We start from the raw sequence: 19,183 nt of genomic DNA, 5'->3' as shown, positions 1-19,183 counted from the left end.
TCCGCCTTAACAATCTTTGGTGTCAGTGCCAGCTTGCTACATTGCCCAAGCAGTGTCCACAACTTTCCAGAGACTTTAGTTCTCAATATGAGGGTATAACTCAGCAGCCGACAAAGATTTTTGACAGCACTAGATGCTATGCTTTTACGTCCTGATAACTCACAGCCAAGAGTTAGCAACATAGAACACACAATCTTTCTGAATGAAAATGCCTAGGTTATGGCTGTTAGCAGTAGCACTAGCTTTTAGCTTCTATCAATGACTTTATTCTGATCAGCCAGTCATGCTCACAAAGTTTTTTTTTTTTTTTTTTTTTTTTTTTTTTTTTTTTCAGGCAGCAACCAATCAGCGGCTAGATCCCGCCTTGATGGGTGACTGACGTAGAACTATTTATTTATTTCATGGCACATTGCAAGACCGTGCATATGGAATGTAAATGTCAATGTCAATGTACTGTATATATGGTTTTTACATTTCATCTTTTATTTATTTAAGTATTTATTTAATCTTTTATTTATTTATTTCATATTTCACTTATTTATTTCAACTTTTAATTATTTATTTCATATTTCATTTATTTATTTAATTTTGGCACAAAAAACATTCCATAGTAATTTGCCAAAAATGTTCCTCTCAGAAAACTGTGACCGGAGTTATTTTCGCAAGAAAGCCTGAGCAGTGGCTGTAAACTGTAATGTTGCGAGGCAGAAGAATTCGTAAAACAAACCCCCAGCACCAAGCAGTGTTTCCCGTGCCTGTGGTCTCCATGGCAGTGATGCTCTGCAGGCTTTAGGCTGGCGTGATGAGGCTGCCACTCAAGCACGCCTGTGTGCGTGTGAGTGAGTGGGCGTGTCTCTCGTAGAGGGGGAGGGCCGGCAGGGGCGTGGACTAGCGTAGGCCACATGTCTGTCGTGTGTGTTTTTGCCCCGCCCCTTAGCGTGTGTGTTATCCGGTAGTGGGTGCCGCTGCCGTGTGTGTGTGCCATGCCAGAGCACGAGCTTGCGTGCTGGATTTGGCTGCAGCCCTGCATGGCCTGGATCATAGTCACAGCATGGAGTTTGCGAACCGGGTGGGGGGGGGGGTTCTGTTGTAGAGACGCATTGCATTGCACCTCTCCCATCTTCTATCTTCCCCCTTCTCATCCCTCCATCCCCTTCACAACTCTCTTCTCTCTTCCCCTGACATCCCTTCTGTCCTCCTCTCTTCTCTCATCCAGACAACCCCACTAGAACCACACGTGTTCCTTCATTCCCTTCAAGAACCAGGAAAAAAAGGCAGTGGTTATGAGGAACCATCTGCCACACATAACACAGAGGGCAGCAGCGCCGAGACGGAGGGGACCATTCTAGTGCAGGGATCTGGAAATGCAGCATCAGCTCACCTGGGCTCACCTGTCCATGCATGGCAGCTGTGAGACTACATACACAACTAACCGCTGTGAGGACTGGGCCGTATCTTTAGCTGTCGTCATGCTCTACCCAGGGAACCGAGATGCGTGTCTGACCTAATTAAACCTCCTGGAGTGTGCTGAGGTGGCACACAGGTACGAGGCCCACAGCGAAGCTAAGCACACTCACTGACCTGAACCTTTAAGCCCACCACCAATTAAACGCTTCCCTCTAAGAGAGAGAGAGAGAGATACTCTGAATCAGTTTTATACCAGGCAGGACAGTGAGAGGTGAGTACAATTATGAATTGTCACGCAACGGATTGCTACAAGCTTACTGTCACCACGGAAATGCCGCAGCCCCCTGGCATCTGTCGGTATGCATCAGCGAATCCCCCCCACCCCCAATCTGGCATGGCCTCAGCCTGAGGTCATGAATCTGCGCAAATGACTGAAAGACCTGGAGTAGTCACAACCCTGATGACTACTTTCAGCCTATTTCAATGTTATGATGAAACTCAAGGTGCTTTCTATATGTTGTCCTCTACCGCTAATGAAGGTTCTGCTGCCATGTTTTTGTCCATGAGGATTGCTTTGGAGATTGCCAACTGACTCCGAGAACAACCAAACTCATTTTAACTGTGTCCTTTGGTTTCTTCAGGCCTCACCCATCTCATGTCTCTCTTGAGAGGACACACAATACACTACGCAATATAAACTCCATCTTAAGTCTGTCCTAAGCAGAACTGGCATTCCTCTCTGTCTCCATACATCGTGTGTCTATAATACTCCAGGGGAGAGAGACAGATGGTGCCATCAGGTTCAAGTGAAGCCGCGCAGCATGGGGTCCGCAAAAGCAGCTAAGGCACTAACAGGTCCACAGCAGATGAGTGAAAAATGGTATAGAAAATAGGCCACATCGGTAATCCATTAGTATATATAATCACTGCACCAGGAGTGGAAAGATGCACAGCTTATGTGGAAGACGCCCAGCATGGGGTCCCAGACAGTAGCTCACCAATGGCCGAGTCTTGCACTGATCAAGGCCTCTGTCCCCTCCAGGGGGTCCTGTTGACCATGGGAGAGTTGTGACCCATTTTCGCTGTATGTTACTAACTGTGCTGTTCCTGAACCAGTATTCATTTGGCACGCAAAAATATCCTAGACTAATATCTTTATGTATGTATTTTTATAGTACATATCAGAGAAAAGCTTAATGATCTTAATGATCTGATGTACAACAGCATTTGCGGTCTGTAAACAATGTAAGTTAATGCATATAAAACAAGCATAAGAAAATTACCACCAAAATATGCAGAAGACTGTAATAAATACATCACTCAAAAAGACAAGTTTAACAAATTCCTATTTCCAAAGATAAGCTGGGTAATGTGTGGGTGACAATGTATAGAAGAAATTAGAAATAAAGGATTTTAGTAATGGAACATCCACTCTGTCCTGATATATAGTGGTACCCTAAATATTTATCCAATTAAGGGAAATGAGAGGCCAGCGGCTCACCGCTGCCAAACCTGGTCAGACCAATTAGAGTGGAGCAGAATGTCATATGACTAATATTATACATGGATGGAAAACAGCTGCATGTGTTGACAGACAGAGAAAAGCCAGAGAGAGTGTGTTCACATATGTGCGTATAGAGGTCTGAGACATGCACAGGGTGTGCAATCAAATAAAGACATTTTATGAGTCTAACAAATTAATCCATGTACACTGTGTGTTCAGGGTTGTTCTGGGGGTTATGTTTTTCTTTTCATGTGTGTGTGCGTGTGTGTGTGCGTATGCATGTGTGTGTGTGTGTGTGTGAGTGTGAATGCAGAGCCAAGCTCTTTGTGTACTTGCAAGCACACAGAGGGCCAGTGTGCATTAATCTCTCTCCACAGTTCTGGCTGTGCACGCAATGTGCTGTGCTGTTTCTGCAGTATACTGTATGCACTGGCTGGAGTAGCAGCACACCAGCACTGCTAGCGTGGCATGCTAAACCCCTAAACACTCCCCTCCCTACTTCTCCTCTCCTCTCCTATCGTGCCACAGGGCAGCTCCGCTTTAAATATTGAGTTAATTGCTCTTCACTGTTCCCGCATCTGCAATCACAGAAAGCAGAGACAATGTAAATGTAGAGGATGTGCCATTCATTGTGGTAATAAAGATCAGCACCTAACAGATGCCATCTTTTACTGAATGCTTGCAGCAACACATGTCACTTAAGTGACAATGAGGTAGTGGCTTTTACCAGTTTTGTAATGTGAATTTTACAAGCATCTGTCTGATACATACAGCATTATATAATGAGGATGGATACTAAAATCATAAATCTATCAAAAGCATAAATCTAGAGATCATTCAGCCCACGTTTAAGAACTTCGTACTGTGGATTCTACATTATAATGGTTCAAATCCTATCTTAGGAGTATCTTCTGTGTTGTGCAAAGTTGACAAGTATTGAAGCAAAAATCTGATATACCGCAGCGATCAAGTTTTGGACCTCTTTACTCTGTACACCAGGTTTATTCAAGCAGATGATGCCTATGATCTTCCTGTTCTCCACTTAGAGGGTACCATAGTCTCTGTGTGTTTCTTCATGCAAGTAATTTAACACTGGGCAAATTGTACAGACTACCATGACCGGAGTCAAAAGTCAAACTATAGGCCTCACATCCTACATCGGTGTGGACTACGTTCTCATCACATGGAGCACCATCTTGTTTGGAGCTGTTGAGAGAGCATGTGATCATTTGGTATTCCTGGGCATTTTGGTGAAAAAGGTTAGTTGGATACAAAATAATATATTGAAATAATAAAATTAATTTATGTTTCATTAAACCCCACTCTACACTCCAGGATTGCTTAATGCATACCCCACAACACAGTGCTATGTCCCCTGGCTCATTAACTCAGTGAGCATCTAAGCTGGAAAAAAAAAACAGCCTGATCAGCTTAAGGTGGTTTGCTGGCTGACCAGCTTGTTTGACCACCCTATGATGGTTGACCAGCTAGACCAGCAAAACTCTTGCGTAAACATACTTTCAGCTGGTTTATCCAGTTTACGATAGTAATTCATCTGATTTTGCTTGTCGTACCACCTCAAGCTGGTCACTTAAGCTGGTGTTGCTGGTCTTACATTGCTAGTTTAACTGGCCATGCCAGCTTATGTAGGTCATTCTAGCAAACCAGCATGACCATCTTACACCAACAATGTCAAGCTTGGCAGGCTGGTCACCAGCATGACCAGCGTCCTCAGATGGTCACGCCAGCCATTTCATATTGAGGCTTGATGGGTCTACAGTTACATCTCGAGGATCCTAAAGTTCAGGCTAGTACTCTTGTGGTCTAACTGTGACTTCCCAGTTGCCACCATTGTGCCCCTAAGTAAGGCACTTAACCCTGAGTTGCTCCACGGGAATGGCCCCTGTAAGTGGTCTCTGTAAGTCACTCTGGCTAGGAGCATCAACTAAATGCATAGTAAACAACAACACTAACATCAGGTTTATGGTCTTCACACCCCAGTGGGGTATACTACGAAGCACGTTAGACATATCTAGGCTATGTAGACATATCGAGGCTTGACAAAGCCTTGACTCAGGGGTATACGTTAAGTGATACTACGATTGCAGTTATGTGATATATTTGTCAAACTAGGCTTTCAGCTCAGATCTGTGCGCGTTCTCGGTGTTGGGATGACTTTGGCCAATCGTGTAACGTGGAGACGCACAAGACCGCCTCTATTTAAAAACAATTACTTCCGCATTCATGAGCGATAGCTTAATCTACACTGTCATTTTTTGTGTCTAACCTTTAACATCAAATAAATCAATTGTCATCAGTTGTTGTATGGTATGCACGTCCATAGTGGGATATTTGCACGCACAGCACTATTAAAGTGCATTCGAGCTCCAAAATGTTAGATATATGAGGCGGAGCTCCACCTGTAAGATATATGACAGAATCCTACACATGAGATAACTTCGTTTTTAAGACAATTGATTGGTCAGTGTGCGGTAGATTACACAATTTGAGCTATAACTTAGCACATAACCTCCTCCCGACCAGGTTTGGTTGACAGCATAAGACACCATGGTGATATAGCGACACTAAAACAGATCCACTTTCGTGTCACATAGCCTGGCTTTGAGCGCAACATACCTCGCTAACCCACTAATCGAGATTCGTAGTACACCCCACTGGGCAGACACCCTATGGAAATGCATCAATCTGGACAACCTTGTATGGTCCTTTGGGTTCAAATGAAGCTGCAGTAAGGGGCTGTGCTCAAGCACTACCAATCAAACTACCTACTAGTACCTAGTACCTAACTAATGTGAAGAATAATAAACAAATGTGTGCAAAAGCTTTTCTTACACTTTGCTGGGTGGCCTAGATCACATAACCAAAGTGCATTTAGTTGGAATGGCAGATGTGTTTATGATTTGGGATATGAAAGGCAAGGAGCAGAAGATCAGGGCAAAAGAGATCACTTTTAATAGACACTTATGGACAAAAGCAATGAGTGAGAATCTCACACTCACACTCACACAAACAATTTCGATCGCTTCGGTTTATCTTACACATGTGAGAGATCACAAGAGTGAGCAACTGGTTGCCAAGATTAAAAAAAAGCAAGGAAACTAAGAGTAAAAGAAACATTTTAGGGGTGCGCATTTAGTGTTCTCAGTCCAGAAGTCAAGTAATCATTCATGATCATTTTGACAAATAGTTCAAGGCAGCCTCCAGCGCATGGGCTTTACCCTCCAATAACAGACTGCATCTGTGGCAATAACTCTCCTTTTCCCCCTCAAAGTGCATATGAAAGGAACGGTGGTGTTCCTTCTTCTTGAAGCACCCCAGACTGGATCCCTTGGCCTGGCTCCACTGAGCTACTTCAGCAGTTTAGGCACAGTCATGGAGGTCATGGATGTCATGGACATGGATGGCACGGTGATGTCCTTGAAGATGGGCTGGGTGACCATGCTGCTCGAGGGCCTGGTCTGGTTGAAGGTCTCGATCACCTTCTGCTTGGTGTCCCGACTGGCGTCCCCGCGCACCGCCAGCAAGGCCACTATGTGATCCTCCCTGAAGAGGGGCAGTCACAGGGTGGACACACGGGGTCAGGACAACAATAGACTGAGAGACTATATAGCTACAGAAGAAAGAGTACATCTAAAGAGGCTGCAATAGAACATGCAAATATAAACAGTGTCCAAACAGAGTGATATTAACAATGTGTGTGTGTGTGTTGTGTGTGTGTGTGTGTTGTGTGATGTGTTGTGTGTGTGTGTGTTGTGTGTGTGTGTGTTGTGTGTGTGTGTGTTGTGTGTGTGTGTGTGGTAAGCATGACTGACCTGATATCAGGGTATTTGGAGACCAGCGTGGACACTTCCAGAGAGAGCATGGTGGTGTCGCTCAGCTTGAACACCTCCGCTATGGCAGAGATGGCCTCACACAGACGGTCTGCCTCCTCAGTCTGCACCACACAGAAAAAAAGAAAACACACATCTCTACTAACTACAGAAACATGACTGGTTCAAATTATGCATTGGTATAATTCACAATAAGAAATACAAATATGACTCGCAATCCCACTTATCCAGTAATTCACAATTCCCTTAGGAGAATAGTTACATGTGACCATTCTAATTCTGAAGAAACAAACAGACACTAGCCATAGTTAGGATCCCTAAAACATGAAATACATGAAATAAATAATAAAAAAGTGCATTAACATTTGAAGAGAAGTTCAATGAATATCTGCTGCAGGGGTTGTACAGTAACTATTTTCCCTTCTTCTTTGTTATCTGCCAGCGGGTCACTACAGCAGTATGTGTCTGTGGTACATACGCCGGAGAGTTTCTTGAAGAGCATTTTGAACTGGTCAGCCTCCTTGATCATGCGGTCAGCGCCCTCCTTGCGCTCCTCAGGATTGCGGAAGTTGATGCGCTTCTGCATGACCGCTTTCATGTACTCCACCACCACACGCCGATGCGCCTCGCTGGTCATTTCCTGAAACATCAGCGTGGACAAACACACACACACACACACACACACACACACACACACACACGCAGGTCAGCAGGGGATCAATAATTTGCCGCTCTTAAAGATAACCGTGATTGCCCAGAAAAATAGTTAAGCACCTGATTATAAGGCTTCTTGATCTTGGCAAAGTCACAGAAGTAGTCCTCCACCGTGACACAGATGGTGTCTACTGCATGGGAACCAGTCAACCATTTCCTGGTAAGCAGCTCATACAGATGATGCTGTTAAAAACAGTACAACGTTATGGCTGTTTGTTAAAGCCTATGACAATCATCTTATGGAACTAAAAACAGTTTGGTAATTAACTTGGACCCACTACTTTTTCTTTTTGTTCTCTGACGTAGTGGCTAAAATATATGCTTTAAGAATGTCTCATATACCACAACACACATAAATCTCCCTTCATTGAGAGGGTTGGTTAAAGCGAAAATGTACCTCTATGTATTGGTTCAGTAGTCTGTGACAGACCATGCAGCAAAAATGTAAGAAATGTTTTTAGACAGCCAAAAGCTACTGTACATCTCCAAGCCAGACCAGTTAGCATGCTAGCAAGTTTTTAATCAGTGCGGAGTGTGATGCCCCTGATGTTTGCTAAAGTTTTGCAACTTTAAGCTTGTTAGTTTAAGAAAAACTCTAGGGCTGCAACGGACGATTGTTTTTATGATGAATCAATCTGTTGATTATTTTCTCAATTAATCAATTAGTTCTTTGGAAAATGGTGAATATTTAAAAAAAATGTTGACCAGTGTTGCCCAAAGCCCAAGACGACGTCCTCAAATGCTTTGTTTTTGTGAAACGTCTTAATTACCAAAATAGTTAGTGATTAATCTTGACTTCTAAATTGATCAAACTTCTCAACTGGTAAAAAAAAAAAATAGTTGCTGACTAATAGTTGACAACTAATAAATGAATCAATTAATTAATGCAGCCCTACTCCTTGATGCTGCTCCAAACACTAATCCCCAGAGGTGATTAAAGCAGAACTAGCGATGGCTCCCACCTCTAAGTCTAGGAAGACCTCATCCAGCAGGAACTGGCAACCCTCTCTGGCCACCTCATTGAGGGTCCTCTCGATGGGCTCGTCATACTGGCTGGCCACGGGAGACTTGGAGTACTTATTCTTCAGACTGTTAATGGACTCCCTAAGGAGAGGCAGATCACATCCACTTTACAATGCCATTACTCCATTAGCAGAAGCTTCTGCTCTATCCAAACCTACTGACCAAACAACGAAGTGTACTGTATTACTGTATCTATTAGAAGTATGTTAAGTGATCTTCAAAATTACTAAAGTGAACTGATGCAGAATAGAACAAAGGCCAAGCCAGTACATAGATTCCATTGCTGACACTCACTTGAACGTTTGGCAGTTGTTGATGATGGCAATCATGTACTGGACATAGTTCTGTGGAAGCTGGCGATCTTTCAAGTGCTCCTCTTTGTAGTTGATCGCCTCTTCTTTGTACCTATAAAAGTGAAAATAAAAGTATGTGAATTATTTACTCTAAATTTATCTAGGACAGAGGACTTCACATCTAGTATTATAAATTAGTATTTTCAATAAATTAGTATTTTCATTTGTATGTAATGTCTCGTATGCAGTATGGATAGGGCAGCCGTGGCCCACTAGTTAGCACTCTGGACTTGTAACCGGAGGGTTGCCGGTTCGAGCCCCGACCAGTGGGCCGCGGCTGAAGTGCCCTTGAGCAAGGCACCTAACCCCTCACTGCTCCCCGAGCGCCGCCGTTGTAGCAGGCAGCTCGCTGCGCCGGGATTAGTGTGTGCTTCACCTCACTGCTGTTTGTGTTTCACTAATTCACCGATTGGGTTAAATGCAGAGACCAAATTTCCCTCACGGGATCAAAAAGGAATATACTTATACTTATACTTGGCTGTCCTTATCTCTGCCTGTATAAAACACTAGGAGGAGCTATCATATTGTACCAAAGATCCTTCACTTCAACCCTCTGATTATACTGACTATTACAGCTGCTCTCCAGAGTAATGAAATGAAAACCATCAGTGACAAGTTTGATGGCATGTATTTGAAAACTGAGAAGGTGCCAACAGGCTGAGGCCTGGGGGCACGAGGATGAGGGAGCATTAAACGGGCTTATCTGTGGCAGGGACAGGCAAGTCCTCATAGCCTATTAATTTACAATAAAAACACTCCACACGCCACTCATCCAAACTCCAGTGAGAGAAAAAAAAAAAGTGGATTTTTTTCACCTCAACAGAAGCCAATATGAGTTTGTACAACATTTATATCTGATAATTTTGATCAGTTATTATTATGCTAAAGTGCCCAAAATATTGCACATGTAAAGACCAATGTAAAAGAACAGGTAGTAAAATGGGTTGTGTGTCACCTGTTTAGAAAAGAGCACATCTGTTTCAAACACTGATCCAAAACCTTCTCTTTGAACGTATCATCGACCTGGGCAGCAACCTGCAGATTCTGCTCAAACATCTGGATAGAGAGAGGGAGAGGGAGGACCAGAGGCAAAACCTTAAATTAAAGACTGTTCAAGCTGCTACGAATAACTCAATGCTAAATATATACAGTACATATGCAATATGTGAATATCTATATAGCTTGTAGCACTGTAGTTTGGTTGGCGTTCCTGAGTCACCAGTTGCTTTAGATAAAAACATCTGCCTAATTCATAAATGTAAAATAAAAGCTATTAAGCTATCCTTTATATCAACACTATGAGAGAGTCCTTGTGCTTGACTATAATCAGTGCGGCTGTCCCACCTGGAAGACGATGGCAGGGAGTGTGGTCTGATAGTAGCCGTCCTGGTCAGCCTCGGGCTCCGACTCCTTCAGCCAGTCCTTCTTATCTGTCTCCAGGGCCTTACGCAGCCAGCCAGTGATGTTGGACTGAGGAAGGTGGAGAGAAAGGGACACGTCGTCATCTCATATGAATGTCCATACAATTGCAATAACCTTTTTAATTGGGCACATTTGTATTTGGGTTTGTCTCATCAAAATAGCAGTAGAGACCAATACGGCTATGTTCGGCAGCTGCTCGTCAAACCAAACTGCACGCCTATTTCCTGCACTTCACAAGCAAACTGCACGCCCATGTTAATAGACAACACACACATCGACAAATGAAGTTTCTTATTCCAATTTCCCTTTTTTTCTTTTCTTACATCCTTATGACAGGAAGCATATGTCATTAAAAGTCACTGTTGCAAGTAGTGCATGTTACCAAGTGATTGATGCAGATCACACAGATATAGGAAGATCTACATCTGCCTGACAGTGAATGTTCCTTATTCTGAAGGGAGTAGTGGGTCCTATGTACTCACGGTAAAGGTCTGGATGTATTTGCTGAGGAGTTCATCAATCACGTCCTGGGTGAGCAGAGGTTCCAACTGAGTGACATCACACTCCTTCAGCTCAGGGTGGCCCATCATGTCCACACTGCGCACGCACACACACACACACACACACACACACAAGGAAAGAAATTTTTACATGAAAAGCCGTAAGCCACAGAACAACTTTGAGGATGACTGGGCATCCTCTGCTGTTTCATTCTAAAGTAACTAACTTAACAGTATGGGAGTCGGTGCAAGTAACATGGGCACAAGCTATGCATTTCACAAGTTGCAACTCTGCCCACAGTTTGCTCTGGGCTACTGCTGTGTGTGTTTACAGCGTATGAAAAACAGAGGGAGCCCTCTCTGGTTGCTCACATGCCACAATGGTTTAATAAGAGACGTTTCGGCCAATGGCCTTTCTCAAGTCTTACGACTTGTGAACGTGAACGACTCCCCCTCACAATACAATGTGAAACTGTATACTGTACTCCTGAATATGAAGTATGCCTTGCTGATTATACCCCCTGATTTTGTGTGTGTGTGTGTGTGTGTGTGTGTGTGTGTGTGTGTTGCAGTGTAGCACATTTGTGTTTATATCCGTTTCTCTTTTTTTGTGTGTTGATCTGTGTGCATCAACCTCTCTCCTCTCTCGATCCCTCTCCACAGTTCTGGCTGTGCACGCAATGTGCTGTGCTGATTCTGCAATATACTGTATGCACTGGCTGGAGTAGCAGCACACCAGCACTGCTAGCTAAACCCCTAAACACTCCCCTCCCTACTTCTTCTCTCCTATCGTGCCACAGGGCAGCTCTGCTTTAAATATTGAGTTAATTGCTCTTCACTGTGCTTGGAAAGTCTGTTGCAATGAAAGAGGAGACAATGGAAATGTCACTCATGACAGATCAGAGTAGCATGGCCTCGCATGCAAGCATGGCCTTTTATTAGTGCTCAGGAGTAGCCACGAAGTTATTGGTGCAGGCATGGAGACCACTGGCAAAATAATCATTACACATTAGTTAATACATAAATAAATTTGTACAGTTTCTTACAGTGCAGTTGTAACAGTGTAGTAATAATTGTATTCCCTCAAAACAGGTGACCTTCACTTTCCTAGAAAATCCCAACACCACCCTTTGCAACCTCCTATCACAGCTGGTACAGGTGATGTACAGATGTAATGATTATTAAACTTATCAAGAGGATAAATAAGTCTTTTACAGTGTAAACTCACAGTAATAAAAGTCTAGTAATAATTTGTTTGACGTTGAGACAGAATAAAATCCAAACATGACCTTCACTGTCCAATCGACTATATGCCATGGAAGGCTCTCAACCAGCTCAAATTTCCAATGGAGCTTCAGCTGTGTTGTAGTGGCTATGTTGTTAATTTGTCGCCTCTTTTAGACAAATAATGCGCCATAAAGACGTCTCTTCTCCCTGTGAATATTGCGTGATTTCTATATAAAAACACCTTTAGTGTAGGCTACCTGTTTACACAGACCTGGTTGGGTGTTGCACCTAGTCAATTAGCATGTTAATATGGTGAAGGATTTATGCGTTTATATGTTCAGTTGAATAAAGAGTCGCCCTGTTGGGCATAAACAAGATTGTCAATGTCCGAGTGAACACAAAAGAGCAGAATATAAAAGATGCTGTTACAACCCAGCTGACGCTCCAGCGGAAATTTGGGAGAGCCTGCCGTGGCATACAGTCAATTACCCAATCCCCAGCCACCCTGTATACCCCTCATCTCACCTGCTATAGGTGTTGAGGACCCAGGTGAGGAGCGAGACGATCTCGTTAGCCTCGAGGTCGCCAGCAGCCAGCTCGCGCACGTTGGCGGCCACGGCGTCGTGGTAGTTGTGGAAGAAGCTGGTGAAGGTGTTGTAGTGCGGCGGGAAGCACTGCACCATCAGGTTGCTCACCACTATCAGGTCGTCCAGCACGTACTTGCGCGTGAGCTCCAGCTGACGCACCAGCCACATCTTGTCCGAGTCGCGCGTCTCAGACTGCGTGCCCTCGATGCGTCTACTCACCGTCTCCTTCAACTCCTATCGAAGACACAGTTTGCTTGTAATATCAGCCAAGCAAATGGCCATTGATGCTATAATGCACTGACTAGACATAAGTGCAGGGTGGATGGCTGGAGAGTTAAACTACCGTGAAATGAAATTAAAAAAAATAGTGGGCTCTGACCTCGAACATGCGCTCCTTCCACCTCTTGGGCCGGCCTGGCGGGATGAAGGTGGTCTGCTTCTGCCGGTCCAGCATGCGGTTGTCGATGATCTTCTCGCGCTCAATGATGCGCACCACCGACACCAGCATGGTGGGGTCACGGCGCACCGTCACCATGGCGCGCTGCAGCACCATCCACAGCTGTTTGGCCAGCTCGTCGGACAGCGACTGCACCTGGCCGAAGTAGCGGCGGATCAGCTCCATGTCGTGCGTGTTGCGGCTGTCCATGCGGTACTGCTCGTACATCAGGTCGTCGCGCGAGCGCTCCAGGTCCATCAGCTTGCGGTGGGCCTGGAGCAATTCCCCCTGCTCGATCAGGTCCTGGGTGTCCTGCACAATCTCTGGAACTGCAGGGATGGGATCATATATGCATGAGCACCAATATAACAACAAGGTTATCTTCTTAATTGGGGTTTCATCAACAAGTCAATTAGTCGACTATCAAAGTCACCTGTAAGAGCTGCAGGGAGCAGTCAACTAGTTGTGAACAAAACAGCTAAAGGCCTAACAGGTTAGACATCCCTATGGAAGAACTTGACCTGTTCTACAGTGATATGTAAGTTGTATACAGCTTACAGCTTAAAACAACAGGGCTGCCATGGATAACCAGCTAAAGATGAAACTGTACTAGTACATCAACTATTTATGAAAAACATAAACTAGTAAAAATCAGTAGTTGTTACCCTATGCCATCAAAGAGCTGTAGCGCTCCAATATTGTCTTGCCTTTCTTGATGAGGTATGCACAATCACAGGAAGTAATGTTTGTGTATGTTGGCAAAGAGGGATACACATAAATTACATAGTATGACAGCATGGACATCCTTGCAGTAATTGCACAGGCTTGTGAGGTGAGAAGTGATTTTGACAACATAGCAAACAAGCTCATATAGAAGTCAATGTTACCGTGCTATAACTTCACAACTGGCAATCGTGCTTACCTGAGAAAATATTCTTCAGGTTCTCTACAGCAGAGGCCAGTTGGCTGTGCTGTACCACAGCATCCTTCACATCCTTTAGGTTCTCTATGGTGTTTATGCTCTGCCTCCAGTCCTTACTGACATCTGCTAGGGAGTTCTGGATGTCTTTCACGTCGCACAGAGCATTGTGAAGCTGCAGTAGTCCAGTACGGACGCCATCCAACTGGGACTGAATGGCAGCCTAGGGAATAGTTTTAAGTGTTTTATACATCCAGAAGAGAACCTATTGGCAAGCATATTAAGAGAGAGCACACCACGCGATCAAGTGCAGATATACAGGACAAGACACCAGTCTGTGTGCAGAGCAGGTTGAATTTTATTTACCTTCAGACGGGCCTCTACGGATGCTTTCTTGCGGGCTTCTCTACGTCGGTACTGCTCGACCTTGTCCAGCTGATCTGCCCGCTGCAGCATCCCTGCAACTCTCTGCACGGCCGTGGCCACGGCTTCTCGGTTAGTTTCTTCCATGGCTAGGACGCGCTCTGGTGTGGCAACAACAGTTGATTAACTCTGACGGAATTTCACAATCTACAGTTGGGACTGTCTGGATTGTCTGACGAATGTTTTCTCGATATAGGACAGAGTTTATGCGGTTTGCCAAGTTAACCATTCATCGATGTATTACGGTGCATTTCAACAATTGTCACGAATAACAGTTAGGTCCCGACTCCAACCTCTCTTGGTAGCAAGCAGATGTGATCAGACTAGCTGCATATCAATGCGGGAAGCTAAACATTAAATGCTGGTATCAACCAAAACATGATCGACAAGAGTTAGCCGCCCCTTTGCTTGGCCATCACTGCTGAACGTTTACAGTAAGCTAGACAGTTAGCATCGTCAGCTAAGTAGCATAACAAGCTAACGTTAACCTTACGATAACGTTACACCCCACAACACCGCTCTTTTTGAGAACTGAACATTGAAGATGTAAAGCGTCTTTAGCAGATTGTTTAAAGGCAAATAGACAATTTCCCATGTCCGCCGTGGGGTAAAAATCCCCATCGAGATTAGTAACATAAGCTAACGTTTTGCTAGCGAGTGTAACTTATAACGTACAGTCCATAACAAGTGACAACCGATCACAAACTAGTACATGTAAAGTCGTCGCTGTATGCTCACCAACACAGGGTGTATCCTCCTATTTCAAAAACTCAGTGAAATTCATTGATTAAAATGATTTCATGGCTTATAAAGCTTCACTTCGACAATTCCTTCTTGTTCCTGGATCCTGCTGCACCGCCTTCACAGAGCAGCTGACAACACTGCTGACAACGCGACGTCAGAGATGCGCAGGGTTTGCGCACGAGCGCCACTGATTTCATAGCCTACTAGAGTGCAAGTGAATTCAGTTGAATTTAAAAAAAGACACATTTTTGTTAGAGCATCATCATTTATTAATGAACACATTTGAAATTATGTGTGGAAATACTATACTGAACAAAATGGCTGCTCAGCAGCATAACAGAATACAAAATAGATTCCTTTAATGGTTGAAACCTTTCAGTGTTGAAAAAAGATGAAACAGTGTAGTCTCTTGATTTTGTTAAATACACACGATGCCACTACACATGAAAACATCAATAATAAATACACAGAATCACAAAAATATACATAGAAAATACAAATCCTACATTTAAGCCTAAGTGAAAGTAAACATGGGGATAAAAAAACTGCACTAGCATTTAACACAAAACTGACAGAATGACACTACAATTTTAGTAGGCTTTGATGCAACTTTGACCAAGTGCAGCCTGGTCAAAGTCTAAATCAACTCAATTACAACTGAACACATTTTGGTGAAGACATGTTGCCATGTTAAGTCATAAAATGTTAAGAAATGTCAAAGTCATGTACATTTTCTTATTTATACAGAATAAATTCGAATCCCACAAGATTTAGTCATATTTTTTTCTTAACAATTAACAAGTCAAAACATGTTGAAGTTTGCACTAAATGAGTTAGTCAGGAACATCAGACGAATTAAGTCCGAACATTTGAAAATCACTTGTAAATTATTAAACATTATTGAGAAATGAATATTATAAAAAAAGTTATAACTACCATATTATTACATTATATTTTACTACATTAAATACAAACGCCATTTTTTCCATTTTTTATTCAAAACATAGGCTACCATTTCAAATCAGAGAGCATGAAAACACACGATTTTTATTGTTCTTCATATCATTAGAGGAAATGGCAGTAAAGTGAAAGGTAAAACAAATAACAAAGCACACAGCTTTATTGGTATCTGAAGTTGTAAATTCCTCTGAAGAGTTACTCTTACAATATCTGGTTCAGATTAACACATTTTGCCCAGATTAGCCTACAATGTTGTGATCTAAAAATCACAATAATACAGAAATCTAAACTGGAACACACTAGAAATATGCTGAAAGACATGGGATTCACTCTGTATCTTTCACAATTTCATACAGCGTTTGAGGTAACGTTTAAGGTCAATTTAACCACTCAAAAAAATATTGCTAAATCATGTAAAAAGTGCCTCTATATAAAAATGTAATCACTGAAATGAAAATCCCATTTCACTGTCAAATTGAGGTAATCCTGAGTTTAAGTGGAAGAATTGTTTGAAGAACAAAATAACACAAAATCACTGCAAATAAAAGACTGCAAAAAGAGAGATTATTGGCCCCTAGCTGAAGTTTACTGCATGTATATGTAGGGATTTGTCTTGTGTGCAATAGCATTCATTGTGCAGTTCGCCATGATGTTCCTCTGAGCATGTATCTGGCTCAGGTCATGGCTGCCCTCCGACCAGGGGGGAGAGTCCATGGGCTCCCGCTTGATGGTGTGCACCAGGCCACGACCTCTGAACTCGTAGAGCTTGTAGTCCTGCTGCATGTAAGCCTTGTGCTCCGCCACGCCGTTGGCATACATGTGCCCGTCCACGCAGTTGCCACCCTGATTGCTGCCGAGCGGATCTGCGGTGTCTTTGTTCAGGACGCACTTCAGGGGCTTGCTGCTGCCGCTGCTGCTGCTGCCACTGGCGTACAGGTACTTGTGGTGCCCGTTGAGGGGTGGGCTGATGGCAGCCTTGCTACGCTGGCACGCGTTGTAGTGGTCGTAGAAGCTGGACTCGTTTTTCACCTGGGGGCTGTCTGGGTACGCGAGTCCGACTCCGTAGCGTCTCTCGCTGACGGGCCAGGCGCCGCTGTGGTGCGGGCCAGTGTACGTGTGGCAACCATTCTCCGAGTCCGAGTCCTGCTCCGTCTTGATGGCCGTCTCAGGGAGCAGCATGCCGTTGTAGCACTCCCCGTGCGCCATGTAGCGGCCCTCCGCCTTCTCCGCGTCTCCGCAGTAGTCCTCGAGGCTGGGGGCATGGAGGCTCTCGTACAACTTGCTGTGGGACGTCTCGCCCCTGTGGCTGTGAGTACCGTGGGGGAACGCATACTTGCCATACTTGCCAAGCTTCCCTGGAAGGTAACCAGCACCAGGACCAATGCGAAGGCCCGCGCCAGAGCACATGTCCCAGGGGCCGTCCACGTGCTGGACCTTTGGGCCGCCCAGCGACGACAGGCAGAAGTTGAGCGGCTCGTCCTGGGAGGAGAGGTAGCCCTCGCCCTTGTACTTGAGGGCCTCTTTGGAGAGGGATCGCCACGGGCTGTGGCTGGAAGAGCTGCTGCCTGGCCAGTTCAGCAGCAACAGGTCACCACTCTCTCCTCTGGACACACGGGGTCTCTTCTCACTGCCCAGTGCAATACAGGATAAAAGGACCGATTAGTTGCAAAATACAACCATACTCTTGGGTAACTGTGTAAGAGGAGGCAGGGCACTGTTTTCAGTTTATATTGTAGTATTTGGAATGTAATGTTCATTATTTAAATTAAAAGCCTTAATCAGGATACTCATACACGAGTCAGTATTTACATTTTATCCAACTGACTTAAAAACTTCATTGGGGGGATTGGAAGGGTTTGGGCGGTACTATATACAGTAAATGACTGAAATGCAATTGCATTCAATTGAAATTAATAAGCAAAGCAGTTAACACATCTGAACCTACATATGCCAGAGCCCTTAGAATAAAATCCATTTTCTGCTGGTCAGAGTGGTTGTTTGAGTTTACTCACCAGTTGCCCTTCTGCTTGTTCTTGACCATCATGTTCTTCATCTTGAGCTCGTTGATGGAGGGCAGCACCAGGGGCGTGGCCACGCAGAAGAGGGCCATCTGGGGCGGCAGCAGGGCCCCGGACTCAGTCTTCCGCTTCTGTCCCTGCAGGAACTTCAGGCTGCCCTGGAACTGCAAACTCTGGAGAACACACAGACATGGGAACGAGGAAAAGAAGCGAGAAGAAGAGATGAGACAATGGTGAATCCAGAGTGCTGGCTTTCCAAAGAGTGGCTGTCTAATCGTCACTGAGGTTCTACAGCAGATTTAACAGGCATATAACATCCCCAGAGCGACCCAAAACCACATCAGAGAAAAAATTAAGAGACCACAGCACATTTTCTGATCATCTCATCATCCCACGGTTGCTGAGTGACATTCGAATGAGTTGACGGTCATTTTCAAATTTGCACTGGTGTCTTAATTTTGAATATGACCGTCAACTCATTCGAAGGTCACTCAGCAACCATAGGATATGTATGTATGTTATGTATGTATGTATATACTGTACTGTGTACACACACAGAAACACACACACACACACACACACACACATACACACACACACACACACATATATATATATACAGTACAGGCCAAAAGTTTGGACACACCTTCTCCTTTCAATGTGTTTTCTTTATTTTCATGACTATTTACATTGTGGATTCTCACTGAAGGCATCACAACTATTAATGAATGCAAAGTTATTTTGGCCCACAGATGAATATTTGTAAAGTTATGGCTTGCTGAATATGGTATTAAATAAAAACAAATTAGCAACTTTGAAGAAACTAGAATATAAGACATGTTTTCAGTTATTTCACACTTTTTTGTTAAGTACATAATTCCACAATTCCACAAAACACATTAATAGTTTTGATGAATCTACAATGTAAATAGTCATGAAAATAAAGGACACGCGTTGAATGAGAAGGTGTGTCCAAAACCTTTGGCCTGTACTCTATATTATACATAAATATGATTAATACTGTATTTCCCTCACGGGATCAAAAGATTATATATACTATACTTATACTTATAAGTAATACATAATACTATATTA

At 43.8% G+C, this 19,183-nt stretch overlaps 2 protein-coding genes across 3 annotated transcripts in view; both read right to left on the bottom strand.

Annotated features, from left to right (window-relative positions):
- Positions 1-5,861: 5,861 nt before the first annotated feature.
- exoc3 (exocyst complex component 3) lies at positions 5,862-15,260 on the bottom strand. Its single transcript, XM_048262616.1, has 14 exons — positions 15,105-15,260; positions 14,310-14,467; positions 13,947-14,166; positions 12,968-13,353; positions 12,527-12,822; positions 10,757-10,871; positions 10,197-10,322; positions 9,808-9,908; positions 8,794-8,904; positions 8,439-8,580; positions 7,537-7,659; positions 7,241-7,402; positions 6,745-6,866; positions 5,862-6,475 (listed from the first exon to the last, which is right to left on the bottom strand). Exons 2-14 carry the CDS (start codon positions 14,451-14,453, stop codon positions 6,280-6,282), a joined length of 2,244 nt encoding a protein of 747 aa, XP_048118573.1. The 5' UTR covers positions 14,454-14,467; positions 15,105-15,260; the 3' UTR covers positions 5,862-6,279.
- A 219-nt stretch (positions 15,261-15,479) lies between these two features.
- ahrrb (aryl-hydrocarbon receptor repressor b) overlaps positions 15,480-19,183 on the bottom strand; it is a 29,444-nt gene continuing 25,740 nt past the window's right edge. For both annotated transcript variants that reach the window (XM_048255303.1, XM_048255312.1), the window contains 2 exons: positions 18,083-18,261; positions 15,480-17,697 (listed from right to left, as the gene is read on the bottom strand). In XM_048255303.1, coding sequence (XP_048111260.1) covers positions 16,656-17,697; positions 18,083-18,261 — 1,221 coding nt within the window. In that variant the 3' untranslated portion in view covers positions 15,480-16,655. The remainder of the gene's footprint in view (positions 17,698-18,082; positions 18,262-19,183) is intronic.

The sequence above is a fragment of the Alosa alosa genome, chromosome 1 (genome assembly GCF_017589495.1).
Source record: "Alosa alosa isolate M-15738 ecotype Scorff River chromosome 1, AALO_Geno_1.1, whole genome shotgun sequence".
Classification (NCBI taxonomy): domain Eukaryota; kingdom Metazoa; phylum Chordata; class Actinopteri; order Clupeiformes; family Clupeidae; genus Alosa; species Alosa alosa.
The sequence above is the reverse complement of the archived record's forward strand: the minus strand, read 5'-3'. Positions and strand labels throughout refer to the sequence as shown.